At 44.3% G+C, this 18,456-nt stretch overlaps 1 protein-coding gene across 1 annotated transcript in view; it reads left to right on the top strand.

Moving 5' to 3' along the window:
- Nucleotides 1–17,234, top strand: part of ARMC8 (armadillo repeat containing 8) — a 107,387-nt gene extending 90,153 nt beyond the window's left edge. Inside the window, exons 19-22 of the mRNA XM_049628763.1 lie at nt 4,145–4,240; nt 9,361–9,433; nt 10,801–10,894; nt 14,907–17,234. Coding sequence (XP_049484720.1) covers nt 4,145–4,240; nt 9,361–9,433; nt 10,801–10,894; nt 14,907–14,940 — 297 coding nt within the window. The 3' untranslated portion in view covers nt 14,941–17,234. The remainder of the gene's footprint in view (nt 1–4,144; nt 4,241–9,360; nt 9,434–10,800; nt 10,895–14,906) is intronic.
- Nucleotides 17,235–18,456: the final 1,222 nt, after the last annotated feature.

Here is an 18,456-nt window from a genome sequence, read left to right as displayed (position 1 = left end):
AAGTCATATGATATTTGTCTTTCTCTAATTTTGCTTAGCATAATACCCTCCAGTTCTGTCCACGTAGTTGCAAATGGCAAAATTTCATTCTTTTTGATTGCCGAGTAATACTCCTGTGTGTGTGTGTGTGTGTGTGTGTGTGTGTGCGTGTGTGCGCGCGCGCGTGTGTGTGTGTGTGTGTGTGTACACATACCACATCTTCTTTATCCATTCATCCATCGATGGACATTTGGGCTCTTTCCATAATTTGACTATTGTTGATAGTGCTGCTATAAGCATGGGGGTACATGTGTAGTTCTATTTTTAGTTTTTTGAGAAACCTCCCTACTGTTTTCCAGAGTGGCTGCACCAGCTTGCATTCCCACCAACAATGCAAAAGAGATCCTCTTTCTCTGCATCCTCGCCAACATCTTTTGTTGCCTGAGTTGTTAATGTTAGGCATTCTGACAGGTGTGAGGTGGTTATCTCATTGTGGTTTTGATTTGTATTTCCCTGATGATGAGTGACGTGGAGCATTTTTTCATGTGTCTGTTGGCCATCTGGATGTCTTCTTTGGAGAAGTGTCTATTCATGTCTTTTGCCCATATCTTCACTGGATTATTTGTTTTTTGGGTGTTGAGTTTGATAAGTTCTTTGTAGATTTTGGATACTAACCCTTTATCTGATATGTCATTTGCGAATATCTTCTCCCATTCAGTTGGCTGCCTTTTAGTTTTGCTGATTGTTTGCTTCGCTGTGCAGAAGCTTTTTATTTTGATGAGGTCCCAGTAGTTCATTTTTGCTTTTGTTTCCCTTGCCTCCAGAGACATGTTGAGTAAGAAATTGCTGCGGGCAAGATGAAAGAGGTTTTTGCCTGCTTTCTCCTGGAGGATTTTGATGGCTTCCTGTCTTACATTGAGGTCTTTCATCCACTTTGAGTTTATTTTTGTGTATGGTGTAAGGAAGTGGTCCAGGTTCATTCTTCTGCATGTCGCTGTCCAGTTTTCCCAGCACCACTTGGTGAAGAGACTGTCTTTATTCCATTCGATAGTCTTTCCTGCTTTGTCAGAGATTAGTTGCCCATATATTTGTGGGTCCATTTCTGGGTTCTCTATTCTATTACATTGATCTGAGTGTCTGTTCTTGTACCAGTACCATACTGCCTTGATGATTACAAAAAGCTATTGTATTTTTAATATAGTGGTGTGAACAAGTAGAATTTGAAATTCTAAAAACAGTACCATTTATAGTAGCTCAGAAACCATGATATACTTATGTATAAATCTCACCAAATATGTGCAGGATCTCTGCTGAAAACTTGAAAACACTGATAATGAAAAAAATTAAATACCTAAATAAATGGAGAGGTACACCATATTAAAATGTCATTATGTCTTATTCTTGACATATTTTGTTGGATTCAATTTACTGAAATTTGGTAAGAAATGCTTCACATCTATATTCACGAGAGATAATGCTGTATAGCTTGTGATGTCTTTATCTGATGTTAATCTTGATATTTGATTATTGGGGGAATGCTTGCCTCAGGGAATGAGGTGAAGGCATTCCCTCCTCAGTTTTTGTAAGGAATTTGTGACGAATTAGTATTCTTTCTTTCTTAAATTTTGGTGGAATATACCAGTGAAGCCATCTGGAACATGGTATTTCTTTTGTGGAAACGTGTTTAGCTAAATTCTATTTCTTTTACAGAAGGAGGAATATTCGTGTTACCTATTTCTTCTTGAGTGAGCTTTGGTATTTTGCGTCCTTCAAGAATTTGTCCGTTTCATCTTTTTCAAATTTATTAGCATAAAGTATTTCATAATATTCTCTTATCTTTTTAACGTCTGTAGTATTCTTTGCATTTTGTCTCCCCTTTTGTTCTTTTAGTTGGTGATTCCTTTGTTGCTGTTCAGTCTGGCTAGAGGTTTATCAACTTAATTGATCTTTTCAGAGAAGAAGCTTTTGATTTCATTGATTTTTCCCCTCTATTTTCTCTATTTCAGGGGTTGGCAAACTTTTTTTTTTTTTTGGCAAACTTTTTCTACAAAGGTCAGGGTAGATATCTTAAGTTTTGCAGGTCATCCAGTCAGCTGTGCTGTTCTAACCTGAAAGCAGCTATAGACAATATGTAAGCAAGTAGACATGGTTATTTTCCAAGAACATTCTGTTGGCCAAACAGGGAGTGGGTTGGATTTGGCCGGCAGGCTGTAATTTGCCAGTCCCTGCTCCATATCATTAATCTCCCGTTGTTCACACGAGTGTGTGTGTGTGTGCCGTATGCACATGGACATCTGTGTAGCTTTCCTCTCTGCTCCCTAGCTTCCAGGTTAAATTGTTGGGCCCAAGAACTAATTGATCCTTTTAAGACTGTTACAGTGGGGGTTGTGTGGGCTTCAAAACAGACCTGTAGCTCACTCTGCCATGCTCTCCAAGCCTGAGCATGCATGGGTGTATTCGTGCACTCCAAGAAGGGGAATCACTTGTCTATCTTGCTGAACTAGTCTATTCTGAGAAATATTTCGTGAAATCCCCCTTATATTTGTCTTAGTGGGTAAGAGAGGGGTAGGTAGTTCTTGCCTAGATAAGGCTAAAGGTGTTTGTCATTCCCTCCTCTTCCTGGGAATACCTAGGTCATGAAGCCTTTTAAATTGTGATCCATGGTTAAGAGTCCAAACCTATTTATCCCCTTCCCGTCCCCTCAGTCCTAAGAAATTCAAGGGTATTGTGCCTGCCAAGATTGTTGACAGGCTCACATGTTCCAGCTCACTTTGAAATCTGACATCCTCCTCAGAGCATCTCTCACTTAGTTCTGGAGCATATCAACATTCTCTCAGTCATGGCTTTCGTGCCCTGGAATAGACCTCAGTGCCTGCTCAAGCCTTGAATTACAAATTGCATTTTCTATGTGTCTTGTATCCCAGAGGCAAACTTTTTTTTCCTTTTTTTTTTTTTTTTTTCAAACCTCAGGACTCACTCCCTAATCTAAGAAGAATAAGATCACACACTCTTTATAGCTGAGGCTTTAGGCCATAGTAAGAAAACAGTCTCCTCAATTAGCTGTAATCTTCAAGCTTAATTAGCTTAAGTCTGCCAGAAGAAAGGTTAGAGTTGGAGAAAAGTATTTGAATTTAGACCCTATTTGCACTTGTCATCGCTTTGTTTGAGTGGTTCTTCACTGTGCTCCAGGACTCACTGTCACTTCCTCCATGAAGCCTTCCCTGACTGTTGAAGTATCAAGCAAGCGCATGTCATGCTTTCTCGGTTCCATTTTTCCTCTGTCACATCACAGTGAGATGTAATTGTGTGATGGCTTCAAAGTCAGGTAGTGTGTGTTATTCCTGTCTTACCTGATGCCCTGCAGAGTGCACGCACATTGTAGGTGCTCAGTAAGTGTTTGTTGAATTGCAGATACTGACACTGACTGGCTCAGTATCCTTTCCACAGTTCTCTCACCTTTGCCTAACACTTGCCTCCTGCTCGTCTGGCTGTGAGACTCCCAGCAGCTGACAGAAAGTCCCTTCCTCCACTGCCATTGTGGTGATTATCCTCAGGTTACCGTGACCTGCCAGCTGGCACAGGCTCCCTCCAGTCTCGTTAGGCCAACCTGGACTAAGCTCCTTCACACATTTTCCTTACCTTTCTGTTCCTCTAGCCAGGTTTTTAAAAGTCAAGAGGTCCTAAATGCACGTGTCTAGTGGACAGGATCCAGGCCCTCACCCAGAAGGTCATGAGCTTGGGAGCAGGTAGCACTTGGAGTGGGCGGGCAGGAGGGAGGTTGCAACACCTGTGACACTGCCACCAAAGAGACCACTTTTTTGAAGAAACCTCATTGGGTTAGCAATAAGAGTTTGTTTCAGGAATGAAATTTTCAAGAAAATGGTAACAGTTTTATATGAGAGCATGAACTATAAGACATGGCTGCCTTTGCCCAGTGATGGCTTATGCCCCAAAAGAAACTAATGAGATATTTGGGTTCTCTTTTGCCTAAGGTAGACTTTCCTTAGGTGTGGTTACTTCATTGGCGATGGTGTCAGGAGAGAAGAGATCAGAGTGGGACCTGTGAGCGTCTGTGTACTTCAGGTGGGAAATTGCCTGGGCTCTTGAGAGCTTGCCTCTGGGACTGCAGAGCTTTCCTGATCACCAGCCCTTTGTTCTTTTCCAGACACTGTGCATCCTAGCCAACATAGCAGATGGGACAACAGCAAAAGAACTGATTATGACCAATGATGACATCCTGCAGAAAATCAAGTATTACATGGTAGGCCTTTGTCCCTTTCACTGCTCCACGGTAGCTTCATCAGAAGGCAGGGACTATAGCATTGCTGGTGCAAAACAAATGGTGCAGAGATTAAAAAAAAGAAGAGACTACTCTGTAACAGATTTAAGGAGCTCTCTTTCATCCTGAAGAAAAAGAGACTGGAAGGCCTTGAAGCTTGTGCTGTTTGGCAGTATTACCACCCATCCATCACCCCACTCCCCACCCTCGTTGTCTCCTGATTGCCTCCTTATTCAGTGAGGACTTGGGCTCTTGGATTTCCTTCAGTGCCCCGAAACCCCTGTCTTACCTCTCAAGGCTTCTGTCTGATGTGTGTGAGCTCTTAAGCCTCCAGCACCTGTGGCACTTGTTCTTTGACCTGTTTGCTTGCAAACACAATCTGCTACCTACTTCCAAACACGTCGGTCACCTATTGCCACAGCCATCCCGTGGATCTTGTCATCAGCAGAAACTGCCCATTGCCAAAATCTGACAGTCTTTTCATTCTGTCATTGTCTCCTAACAAAACCCTAACTGTGGGTGAACCTGTCTTCTCTTTGCCTGCCTGTCAGAGTCCACAGCTGCAGAGAAAGGCATAGAACCAGGCTGATTGGTTTCATGTTAATTTCACATTTTACAACCACCCTCCCCCACCCCCACCATGGGTACTCAGCAGTGTCTACTACCCCTCTGTGATTCTCCAGCAAGCTGACACCTCTCATGCAAAATGGGTTCTTACCTTCTTGTTCTTTAAACCTCACCTTTTCTCTCCCTCATCACTCATAGTGATGACTTCACCTTCTGTTCTATTATGAGAATAGAGGCCAGAATCCCTTAGTGGCTCCCTGTTAACGCCTTGAATAACATCCATACCCACCTTGTGATGGCCTGTGAAGTCCTGCATGATCTGACTCATCCATATCCCCAGCTCCTCTCATTTCCCTCTTTGCTTTGTTCATTACACTGACCTCCTTCTGTTCCTTAAAAAGGCCATGCATGTTCCTTCCTACCTTGGGACGTTTGCACATGCTGGCTCTGCTCTGCCTGGAACACTTTTCTTCGCACTCTGGTGTGCCTTCTAACCTCTCAGATCTGAGCTCAACTGACACATCTTGTGGGCTCTTATCCATGTGGGTTATATTTTGTTACCTTCAGAGCACTTAGCTGAATTACAGTGATACATAAAGTGTTTGTGTCCCTCATAAGCTCCATGAAGGCAAGAACTAGGTCAGTCTTGTGTGCATTTTCGTATCTATCACCTTGGACGATGCCTGGCCTTTAGTATGTGCTCAGTAAATATTTGTTGAATGAAGCAGTAATGCTTCAACCAGGAATTCCCTTATCTTTCCAATACCAGATCCACATAGTATCTCTAATCTTCTCAAAGTTTTTCTTGATTTCCCATATCCACCAAGGTATACCTGTTCATAGCCATCTTTGTAAAAGTATCTTCTATGCACGCTAACTCCTTCTTCACCTCTAAAATTCACTCTACTTCATCTGGCCTTTACTTCATCGCTCAACTAAAACTGCTCTGCTTAAGGTTACCAATGACCTCCATGATGCCAAATCCAAAGTTTTCTCTCCTAATCTCACCTCACGTACAGCAGCCTTCAACACAGCTGACCATTTCCTCTTGGAAACATTCTTTTCTTATGTGTTCCATGGCAGTATCCCTCCTTGCTTAGCCCTGGACTCTTCTTTTCTCTCCTACATGCTCTCCTGAGACCTGTGGTCTTTATTACACAGTGGCATTTCCTAGGGAGCTTTCAAAGATTGTAGCCTTGTCCCTTTCCTTTCAAGCTTCTGATTTAATAGGTCTGGGTTGTGGCCTGGGCATCAGGGTTTTCGAAAGTTCCCCAGGTGGTTCTTATGTATAGCTGTGGTTGAAAACCCCTGGTTTAGGGGGATCTCATCCACTCCCATGGCTTTTACCATGCTCTCTATGCTTTTTTTGGTTTCTGAGCTCTGGTCTAGTAGTTTTGATAAATGGAATAGGCATTTATAGTATTTACATTTTCCATAGTATCCAACAATATAAAATACAAACAAAGTAATGGTTACTGGCCTTCAAAAGCTACGACAACAAGCTTTCCTGATGGTGCCTGCAGCTCTGCAAACGCTTGTTCTTTTCTTAATGTGGACAAGGGGTAGAGGAGGGTCACATGGAGGATATACCTCCAGACTTGTTTTCTGAACTCTGGACTCATATATCCTGCCTACTCTACATCTCCATGTGCCTGTCTGATGCTTCCTGAAGGTGATGTTTAAAGATGAATTCTTGGGGCACCTGGGTGACTTGGTCGGCTAAGCATTCAACATTGGCTCAGGTCATCATCTCACAGTTTGTGAGTTCGAGCCCTGTGTCTGGGTCTGTACTGACAGCTCAGAGCCTGGAGCCTACTTTGGATTCTGTGTCCCTCTCTCTCTGCCCCTCCCCGACTCACACTCTGTTTCTCTCTCTCTCAAAAAATAAACATTAAAAAAAATAAAAATTGGGTTTTTTTTAAATACTCTTATTTTAGAGAGAGAGAGCGTGAGCGAGGGAGGGGCAGAGAGAGGGAGACACAGAATCTGAAGCAGGCTCCACGCTCTGAGCTGTCAGCACAGAGCCCGATGTGGGGCTCGAACGCACAAACCATGAGATCATGACCTGAGCTGAAGTCTGATGCCCAACCAGCTGAGCCACCCAGATGCCCTAGAAATGAATTCTTAAATATCTCCCCTAAACCTAAGTTTCTTTTCTCCTGGTCTTTCCCATCTCAGTACAGTAGCTCTGCCCTGCTCAAACCTGGGAGCCAGTCTTGATTTCTCCAGCAATTTCACCTCATTAATCCAGTTTTTCAGCAGGTCCTGTCAGTCGTTCCCCCAAAGCAGAATTGGATTCTTTTTGCTTCTTTCTATCACCACTGCCCTCACTCTGGGCCAAGCCATAGCATCTCATGCCTGGTTGACTATAATAGCCTCCTGGACACCTCTGCATGGTCACTCCATTCCCTTCAGCCCAGGTCAGATCTTCACCACCCACTACTTAAATCCTTTGGGAGCTTCCTCCCAACTCAGAATGAAATCTGAAGTCCTTTTTCTGGCCTACAAGGGCCCACAATTTAGCCACGCCCACTTCTCTGAAAGTTGCCCCATTTTGCCTTCTCAGTATGCACAAGCTCTGTAGCTCCTTCTTACCTCAGACCTTTTCAGGAACTTTTCCTTCCTCTTGGTGCCCCTAGGCCCTTGCTCTTGGCATAACTTGTACCTTGCTATCCCTTAAGTCTCTGCTTAAACGTTGCCTCCTGTAGGGTGCCTGGGTGGCTCAGTCAGCTGAGCATTGGACTCTTGATTTCCGCTCGGGTCATGATCTCACAATTCATGGCACTGAGCCCAGCTCAGAGCCTACTTGGGATTCTCTCTCCCCCTTTCTCTGCCCCTCCTCCACTCAACACGCACCTGTGCTTTCTCCTCTCAAAATAAACGTTTAAAACAAAAATCTTGCCTCCTTCAAAGAGATCTCTTCTGTGCTCTCCACCTAAATTCAATTCCCACCCCTTCACCCTGTAGTTTCCTCCATCACAATTTGTTTCCTCAAGAAATATGTATTGAATGAATGAACTTATACATCGTAAACATGTATTTTTGTACAGTATATAATTTCATTTATTCAACAAATACCCATTCAGGTGGGAGCAGATGATAAGTTTTATTATGTTTTGTCTTTGTGGAACCTGAACTGGGTATCTCTTTAAAAGTCTTGGCAGGTATGGGGTGCCTGGGTGGCTTAGTCAGTTAAGTGTCAGACTTCAGTTCAAATCGTGATCTTATAATTTGTGAGTTCGAGCTCTGTGCTGGGCTATGTTCTGACAGCTCAGAGACTGGAGCCTGCTTCAGGTTCTGTGTCTTCCTCTCTCTCTCTCTGCCCCTCCCCCATTCATGATCTCTCTTTCTCAAAAACAAACATTAAAAGAGAGAGAGAGAGAGAGAGAGAGAGAGAGAGAGAGAGTGAGAGAGTACAATTCAAAAGTCTGCACAGGTAAAAAGGAAAAAGAATCACCAGCCATAGAATTGTAGTGAAGAAAGCCACGTCCACTTCCTGTCTCTGCGTTGTTGAGGTAACAGTCCTACATGATGAGATAAATCTGTCTGCCTTCAAAAACTGTTGAGTATATTATGCCACTGGTATTTTCCAGATATGCATTTTATTTAAATGTACTGGGGACTTTTTTCTTAATTGATCAATAGGAAAATCATCTGTAATGATTGTTTTACTATTGGGTCCTCTGTCATGTAGGAGAAAGCAGTCTATATGGGTAAATGATCCAACTTTAACAAAAGTGGTTATACTTTCAGTACATAAAGAAAAATAAGAATTGTGTTTCAGAAGATGAAGAAGCTCCTTAATAGTAGAAACATTAGATGAAGCAAGTAAAGACTCAATCAAGTGTTGTGGGACATCACCCCCACAAATAAGAGTAATTTACTTACTCTTAAGAGTAAGAGTAGTACTCTTAGGAATAAGAGTATTTGGGGCACCTGTGTGGCTTAGGTGGTTGAGTGTCCAACTCTTTATTTTTGGCTCAGGTCATGATCTCACAGTTGATGAGTTCACGCCCCACATCCGGCTCCACACTGATAGTGTGGAGCCTACTTGGGATTCTTTCTCCCTCCCTCTCTCTCTCTGCTCCTCCCCTGCTTACGCTCTCTTTCTCTCTCAAAAAATAAACTTTAAAACAAAAAAAAGTAATTTGAATTAGATCATCAGTAGCCAAATACAAAAGGCACATTCATCCAATTTATTGACCACTGGAGACCTGAAAGTTTCCTAGTGTAGATAAAAACAGAGAGAGTGATAAATTGTAAACTACCCATAGAGCCCTGGAGGTGTTTTGTTTGGCTTACCAGAGGGTTTCTAAAATCTGAATGTGAATGTCTCTTGGCAAGTCTTCTTCACTCCCCAGTTTACCAGATTTCCTACCATTCTCTGTTGTCTTAAGCCCAACCCATTCACCCACTGCAGTTTGAGAGCCCAAATTCACACTTTTAGCCTATTGGAATTGCTTGTGGTATGTTACAAAAAGTACATCAAGTAAGATTACTTCCATATTGTTTTTTTCTTTTTCTGCATCAAATAGGGTCATTCACATGTCAAACTGCAGCTTGCCGCTATGTTTTGTATATCAAACCTCATATGGAATGAAGAGGAAGGTAAGAGATTGGTGAGATTTGTTCTGAAGAAAATTACGGGAGGGAAAGCAGCAGGTGCCCCTGAGATCCTAGGTGCAGGCCTCATTCAGTGGGTTCCAAGTACCCAGCGGAGTCACCTTGGCATGAGAATTGATGGGACTAGCCTGAGTCAGCTGGACAGCTAACACTGAGCCCCTACCTTGGAATCAACGTTGTAGCGGATTACAGAGGATGGGGGTGGAGGAGCCCTAGAGAAATGAGTGGGGTCCATGTCCTTGAGAAGGCTGAGGAGGAGGTTGGTGGGAGGTACTTGAAGAAGATGAGCGGTGGGCAGATGGGTCTTTGATTGTGTGCAGAGGAGGCACATGTAAGGACCCCAGGCAGATAAGCTTAATGGAGAAGTGGGTGCATTGGTGAGAAAGGAGAAATACATGAGTGCTGAAGCAGCCAGTCTGGAAAGTGGCCTCTGTGGATTGGAGGTTCTCCACCTTGACTGCATATTAGAGTCACCTGAGGATTTTTGCACCAGACCAATTTAATCGGGTGGGGGGGGGGGGCAGATGATAGGCATAAGTATTTTAATTCTCCAGGTGATTCCAATGTCCAGCCAAGGTGGCAGACAGATGTGGAAGAACAGTGGGTCTCAATGCTGTTGGTTGCATAAGAATCACCTGGGGAACTTTTTAAAACGCAGATTTCTGGGCTATACACCAAGAGATTCTGCTTCACTGGGTATAGAGGAGGTCAGTGAATGAGTGAGTCACTGCAGGCTCTTGATGGGGAGGAAAGACTCCAGGAGGAGTATTCTACTCAGCAGCCGTGTCTAGAACAGAATGGAAGGAAGAGAAATTGAATTCAACATGTAGGCCTAGACACCAAGCACCAGGGAAACAAAACTGCCCTCAAGGAGGTCCTAGTCTAGTTGGAAGGGAGGACAGTGCAGTACGAAGTTGGAACTGCCACATGCTAACCAGGAGACTGCAGGAAGTGTTGGGAGGTCAGAGCAGAGTGAAAGAGATTAGAAGGGGGAAAACAAGACCTGTTTGAACTAGGAAGAGCCTAGCTTTACATGTCCAGAAAGAGACGAAGATGGGGCCTGATGGCAGAGGGCCTTGTGCCAGGCTGAAGAATCTGACCTTGATGCTATAGTCCTTGGAGACATTACTCGATCAGCAGAATCCAGGATGGACACAGGAAGGAGGGTCAAGGAGCAGAGAGACCAGTTTTTGAGCATCCAAGCATGAGGGGATCCAACTTCACTGGGGACCAGGGGTATGGAAGGATGGGGAGTAAAGGACCCTGGTAAGGCTCTAGATTGTTGATTGTACATCAAGGAAAGCAGATGCCTGGGTCGTGTTCCCAGTAACCTGTTAGCTTTAATCTCTTAGGTTCACAAGAACGCCAGGATAAATTACGAGACATGGGCATCGTAGATATTCTACACAAACTGAGTCAGTCACCAGATTCAAACCTTTGTGACAAGTGAGTATCAAAATAAAAGGGCCTTGCTTTGGGGTACGTTGGATTCTTTTATGAAAGGGTCTGGCTTGCTTAGTAATTCACATGGCCAAACTTAAAATCTTTTAGATTCTTGAATTCCCTTCATTTACTGTGAGCCACTGTATGAATTTTGAGTAAGATAAACTAATAATCAGCAAATTTTTTAAAGATTGTCATCTTATTGGGAGTTAACATGAGCCTGGTCCATCTTAGTGGGTATCTGGAGAGGATCCAGAAATCATTCTCTTGACATTAAAATAGAAAGGAAGGCCAATAATAAAAACATCCATTACCTCAAAACCTCACTGAGCACCTGCCTTGTGTCAGCCTGGCCTGGCTGCTGGGAATACAGCAGTGTCCACTGAGGGCTTGCTGTCCTTGCAATATACTCAGAGAAGCAAGAATCATAATCAGAGATCTGTGTAACTTCAAAATAGCCGCAAATGTTCTCCCTAGCTGTATACACTCTGCCGCTTATGTTCATTCTCCACACTCTTGGGACGTCGCTCACAAGTGCTCCATGGCCTAGCTCTGCCTTTCTCATTCTCTGTGCTCCCCCCGCCCTGTACTCCAGCCACACCTTCCCTGTCACAGTATCACATCTTCATGCGTTTACACATTCTGTTCCATCCGATTTGCTACCCAGTCCACTCTCTGCCTAATTCCCCGTTCCTTTGGCAGAGAATTTTTTTCAATAGTAACCTCTACTGGGTACTGTTTTAGGCCTTGGAGATAATAATGGTGAAAAAAATCGATGAAGTCCTTGCCTTTGTGGAACTTAACATTCTAGTACAGAAGACGCCACAAACAAATGAATATGTAATATGATAGCAGGTAGTGAGAGATACTATGAGAAAAACAGCAAGGTGAAGGAATGAAGTATAAAAAAGTTTCTTTTCCTATAGATGGGCCAGTAAAGTCCTCTCTGAGGATGTGACATTTGATCAAAGATCTGGATGAAATAGTCTGCCTGGCAGATGTTGAGAAGCATAGTATTCTAACGGAGGGGACAGTGAGTGCAAGGCTGTGAGGCAGGAATGAGGTTGACATGTTCAAGAAACAACAGGGAGACCAGTGGGACTGCAGATAAATAAATGAGGGCTGGACTGGTAATAAGTGGACTCTGGGAGGCAGCAGGGAGCAAGCAAAAAGCCTTATAGGCCATAGTAAGGACTTTGGATTTTAATCAGAGTTTGATAGAAAGTCATTGGAGAGTTTTGAGCAGAAGAGACCTTACCTGACTTGAATTTGTGCAAGATCACTCTGGTGGCTGCGTAGAGAATCACCTGGGCAAGCAGGGAAGGGAGAGCAGTTCAAGGCTATTGTCATGTAGGTAAGAGATGAGATGAGGATGGTAGTGGTAGAAGTACTGAGAAGTGGTCAGATTCAGGATTTAATCTAAAGATGGAGACAACAGGATTTGCTCATGGATTTAATGTAAGATGTTAAAGAGAGGAAAGGAAAATGCCTAGAGTTTTAGCCTGAACAACAGAATAGGGTGTTGCCTATTTACCAAGAAAATGAGGAATACAAGAGAAATTTGGGTTGGGGTAGGGAGAATTGAGAAAATTGGGGTAGGATGGTATATAAAGCACTGAAGCTGGATGAAGTCACCTAAGGAGAGTAAGAGAGAGGAAGACAGTAGGAGGGCTGTAAGAACCATGCTGTGGGGCCCTCGAACAGTTAGGGGAAAAGGAAAAAGATCCAGCAAAGGAAACGAAAGAACAACCAGTGAGGCAGACAGAGACCCAGGCACAGAAGGTGTCCTGAAAGCAAGGGAAGAGAATGCCCCGACAGTGGCCATTTGTCCTTGAAAACTCATATCAGGTTGTCCCCTCCTCCAGAAGGTCTTGCCTGATCCATTCTGCACCCTATGCTTTGTCAGGGGACCCCATCTGCCAGGACCTCCCATAACACCCATAGGATATACCACACTGTCGTGGCTGTCAGCTTGCTCGTCTGTTCCACTCGAGGGAAAAGGCACTTGCTAATTGCTCCTCAAGTGATTGGCTGTGCCAGACTCTAGAGCACACAGAGCAGATGGGGCCCCTGCCTCCCTGAAGCTTGCCGTCCTGTGAGTCAAAGTAGACAAATCCCCAAATAACTGCAGCTCAAGGCTGCTGCTCGGTGAGTATCACATCAAAGGCGAGTCAAAGTTAGGCACCCGTTGAAGCCTTGATTTGAGCGGTACTTTAAGGACCAGCACCCTTGCCCCCACCTCCACAGCAGTAGTATGGCTGCTGACTCACATGATAGGCTATCAGCCCGTCTCTCCTGGCTGAGGGCCAGATCATTCCCTGGCTTTCTTTTCTCAGGTTTGTTTAGAAACAAAAATAATTCTGCTTAAAATCGTTTCTGGGATGACCTGAAACACTAAAAGAGGCCTCACCAGCAGGATGTACAATAGGTTTTGGCCCTGGCCTACATTGCTTAGACCAGTCTGATGCTGTTTCCCAAATATGTGTGGCACATAAGTTTTCAGCAGTTTTTAAACCCCTTTGAAAGAATCAAGGTCTAAGAAAAAAAAATCAAGGTCTGGGCTACCTTACCTAGTCCATCTAAGGAACCATGATCTTGCCTCTAAAACATCTGTGAAAGACTTCTTAGATATTAAGAGATAGCAGAAAGATGATAAGGTACGCACTAAGGTCTAATATAACAAACATAGACAGCCCCCGAGAAAGATTCAGAAGGAGTCTGAATTGGCAGTTCTAATTTTAGTCAAAACCCTCATGTGGACATTCCCACCATGGCACAGACATCTCTCAGCGTCCTTCTATCTTTAAGGCTTTGTGATCCTTTGACTTTCAAACACTTAGAGATGAGGAGCTATTGTCAGCCAGTCCTTTCCACCTCAGGCTCAAAGGGCCTTGGGATTGTGAGGTGAGGTGGATGGTCATTAAGGGGCGGCTTGTGGCATCATTCATCAACTTGTTTCTGTAGGAAAATGACTTTGTAGAACCCAACTGTTTCGTAACTCGGAGACGGTGTATACAGGGCTTCCCATTTTGATGGATTGGACTATTTGCAGTTACTATATTTATAGAGTCTTAGGTAATTGTAAGAACATCCCTTAGTTTCCACTTAAAAACTGCAGGTCCCTTTACTTAACCAGACACTCCATTTGTGTCGAGCTTACTGCATGCCCAGTCTACCTTGGCTTAATTTCATCAGCTAATTGTAACTAAACATTTTAGCCATTTCTTTCCATAACTTAGAAGGGGGAGACCATTGCTAAAACCTGACTTTGTAATTCCCACAATTGTAGCCTCTTGAGAAACTTTACCAAGTTCATGATTGCAGTAGTAAAGGAGGCCTACCTCAGTCCTAGCTCAAAGGAAGACACTTTAACAAGGATCAGGATGGGTGAGGCCACCGCCCATATCATGTCTCTTCCTCTCCAACTCGCTGCCTTCTTTCCAGCCATCCCACACTGGTCTATACCAGCAGGCATGACAAAAAGAATGAGATGAAACTGTAACCTCCTTCCTCAATTTGAAGGCATTTGAAACCATGAGTCAGCATTGGGTCATGAGCTCTAGGCCCCCCAGGCACCTTCTAATCAGCCCCTGAATATCTTTCCCTGGGTCAATTTTCCTCCTAGCTTCCCAGAACCCTAAGTGTACCCCCACAGTGTCCTGGAGCACTAGATAAACCTGCATGGCAATAGGAGAAAGTAAAGAATTCCAGATACGTCACACCTAAATGCCAGTGACCAAGGGAAAGTATAAAATGCCCCTGAGCTGCAACAGGTGTAATGACAAGAGCAGCCCTTTCTAAGAGAACCTCAGGAAGAGGAATGCAGCCAGCCTGGTATTGAAGTTACCCACTGACCGCACATCTCTGCCTCGTATGGTAGTCGCCCAGCTGGGCTCACCCCGCTTCCCTTTGGGGATCTACCTTTTTAGACTCCACGTTACCATCTTTGAGCCACAGGGCTTTTGCCTTCATTCCACTTCTCAGATGATGGCTAACAGGAACTTTGTGATTTCAGGGCAAAGACGGCACTGCAGCAGTACCTGGCGTGACGGGAGCACCCTGGGCACCTGCGAGCATCCCACATCCTTGTTAAAGGAAGTACAGGAACTAGCCTCATTTGATTCCTTCTATTTGCACAAGTCACCTTGGACTGCAGGGAGCTGTTTTGCAAAAGCAATTTGGTAGGCTTAGATCTCAAATTCATCTTGAGAACATTTTTTCGAGGTAGTAATTTCCTCAGAGGACTATTGTGTTTTGTTTTGTTTTGTTTTCTGAGCTACCTGGACTCTTTGTTAGAACAATCAATCATTTTCCTTTGGACCTACAATTTTTTGCCTATGCTGCAGCCACTTTGTGAGTGAGGATGAATGTGTCTCTGCACACATAGGTGTGTGTGCGTGTGTGTGCACGTGGGTCAGAATGAATGGATGTGTGTGTGTGAGGGATACCTCAAATTTTTCTTTTCTTATTTTGTGTGAAAATCTCTTTTCTACAGATTTTCCAGGGTTTAAGCATTGCTTGCTGTATAAAAAACTTTACTGAATTATATACAGTTTGAATGAAATGTTATTTTAAAAACAAAACAATTGTTAAGTGTTCCATAAAGGTTATGTTGAATTTTGGTCAGATGAATATTTGTAAGTAAAAAATATATGCATTTCTGAACCTCAACTTACATAGATTTTCTTTATAAAAAACAAAAACAAAAAAAAAACAAAAAAAGAAAACAGGTTGGCTGTAGTTGGCCTGAATAACAGGCATGATATATGGTGCTGTGCAAAATAGTAAGCTAGCATCTTACTGCCGTCAATATCAGCAGGTACAGAGCCTCTTTTCAGCCTAATTCAATAAGCTCTCAGGCTTCCAAGTCAGATGGACAGGGTGGAGTGGAGTGAGGCAACAAATTCACAATAGGATTTTTGAACCATCAGGGGGAAATATAGCTACTGATAGTGAAAGCCCAGCCCTGACTCTGGCATGCTACACTTGGCAGGAACTGGGCACCAAGAGCCTCCCGACTGCCCTAAATCCTGTCATCGGTGTAGCGGTATCTGGCAGGATATAGAGCCAGTCGTGGAACCTTATGCTCAAACTAAAGTAGGTCATCACTTCCTGGAAACAAAGTCTGATCACCTTGTGCTTCCTGAAACAGCATATATCACTGTGAAACTAAAGAATGCTCTACAGACTCACCTGTAGAAAGAAGCAAAGAACAGGATAGCTTAGAAAGCTGTTTTTCTCTTAGCTATACTCAGCTAATTCTACTAGTCACTCAGGACTGCTATTCAGTGTGCTTTTGTAAAATGAGATCAAAATTTGAGTAAGAGATGTGGCTGAGATTTTGTCCTGCATGAAGCCCAAAGCACTGAAGTTTGAGCGAGGGAAAGGGACTCTCCCCAGCGGATGGAAGATGGATTCTCTGACAGCGAGTGCTACTTCGCCCTGCTGCAGCCTTTAGTTTGGCACCTGGCTCCAGCTTCTGGGTCAGCTTCAAGGTGAACTCAACAGAGGTTGCTCTTGACTGTTTGGAGGAACAACCAGCCTTCCTTTTCCCTTTGCTAAAAGAAGTTCAGAGGCATTGCGGCCCGGAAGTGAGGTCTGTGACCCAGCCGCTTGTCATGAGTGTGTGCCACTGACAGAGCCCCAAGCCTCCCAGCCACTCCTGATGGGGCTGCTCACACCGCAGCCACCCCATCACCAACCTGCACCTTCCTTGGAGGATTTAAATATGTTTGATTGCAAATGAATGTTTTTAAGTGTATTTAATGCAATTTTTCCTGTTCTCAACATGACCACCCAAGATTCAAACACAGAGATTGCCAAGTTGTTATTTTTTTCAGAACACCACCGATTTAAAAATCTGTCACAGCAGGGACTTGGGTTTTGTGCGGCCAACGGAGTGTTAATGTGAGAACGCCAGTTTAAAGAAAATCGAGTTTATTGGGAATAAAGCCTTACATAGGTCCACTCGTTGACATTTCTAGTACTGAGAAAATGTCCTTGGTTGGCATTTACAACACAAAACACTATAGAGTTGGTAAATATAAAGAAACCGATAACGAATTGCTGAGACAATCTTGAACCCAGATAGCATTAGAAAGCTGAAAGCCCAATGAACTAACACTTTCACACTTAAACTCTGTGGATAAATCTTGCCTGTGGCTATAAACAGATGGTCAGAGAAAAAGTGCTTTACTATAATTAACTTTTCTGATTTAAATGAAGGAAAAATGTATTTATTAAAGCTGTTTGCTGCTTTATGCAGGTGCAGTGTTCAGTCGGCAAGAAAGTGGGAGGAATGGGGCGTGGTCTGTGTCTCCACCCGAGTCCTTCACTAAGCTTCTCGCTCTCTCTAATACTGCACTCTGTTTCTCCTTTTGTGCCCTGATTGTAACCCAAAATTTATGAACTAGAAAAGAATGTCCAGTTTAATAAGTTGCATTTTTTTTCCTTAAGCACTTTATGCAGAACAATACATGTTCTTCTGGTAGTGTTTGGATAATATGATTTTAACACATGCTAATAAAAGCCAAGAAAAAATCATGGCAACTTCTAAAAAGGAGTCTGTTTTCCAAATGTCTAGAACATTAGGAAACATTAGAAGATACTGTGTACTGGCTTTTGGAACCTATGATTCTTGGTGAGTAAGAGGCTGGGAAGTGACTGTATTTCAGAGCGGGGGCCGGTGCCCTGTGGGAGTTACAGCTACCCTACAGGGGCATCTGCAGCAGGCTGGGAACCCCTCTTCTTGCCTCCTGGAAGCAAGCAGACCCTCTACAGGTGGCCGCTCCCAGCCACCGGGACCTCCCCAGTGCTGTGTCTACTCCTTCCATCCTCTCCTCAGCCACATTTCTACTGCCACCACCCACTGGACTCAGGTCCTGAGCTTGGCGGATGACCAGCCGCGCTCTCTTCTGCAGGGATGCCCAGGTGCTCTTTACTTACTGCACACTACCTTCTTTTCCCCATCTCTAAAACATAGAGAAGCATCTCCTATCTCTTGGGCTCCCTAGAAACAGAAAGCCAAGGACATCTACCCTAGAGCTTGGTGGAGGGAGGGTGGTGAGGTGGTTGGCAGGGGAGGGAATTCCCTTGCCACAGGGCAAGCATGGAAGTGAGACCTGGGAAATGGGGGTCTGACCCCAGATTCTGATGGAGAGCCGATGGGGAGAGGTCCCGACACCTTGCCACCTGGGATAGGGGCTGGTGCTGCCCCAGTCCTGCTCCTTTGCAGATTTCTCCTGCTTCCTGGGCAGAGAGGGGTGTGGGGGTTTCCAGCACGAGGCTAGTTGTGGCCTATGACCTGGCTTCTAGAGAAAAACTGAGGGAACCCCTGCCTCAAGGGCCATGTCTCGGCCTACCTAGTCACCTTTCCTCCTGTCTCTGCAGCCCTTGGCTCCTGGCCTTGGCTCTGCTGAGCAGTCAGCCCTCTTGCTGTGTGGAGGGCCAGAGCCAGTCCTTAGGTAGGAAGGAAGCTCTGTCTTTATTTCACAGGGCAGAGCCTGCCCTAGCGCTCATCCTGCATCCTCTGGTTTGCTTCCATTGTAGGAAGCCAGGCCCAGGTC

This window comes from Panthera uncia, chromosome C2 (assembly GCF_023721935.1).
Source record: "Panthera uncia isolate 11264 chromosome C2, Puncia_PCG_1.0, whole genome shotgun sequence".
In the NCBI taxonomy this organism is placed as follows: Eukaryota; Metazoa; Chordata; class Mammalia; order Carnivora; family Felidae; genus Panthera; species Panthera uncia.
The sequence above is the reverse complement of the archived record's forward strand: the minus strand, read 5'-3'. Positions and strand labels throughout refer to the sequence as shown.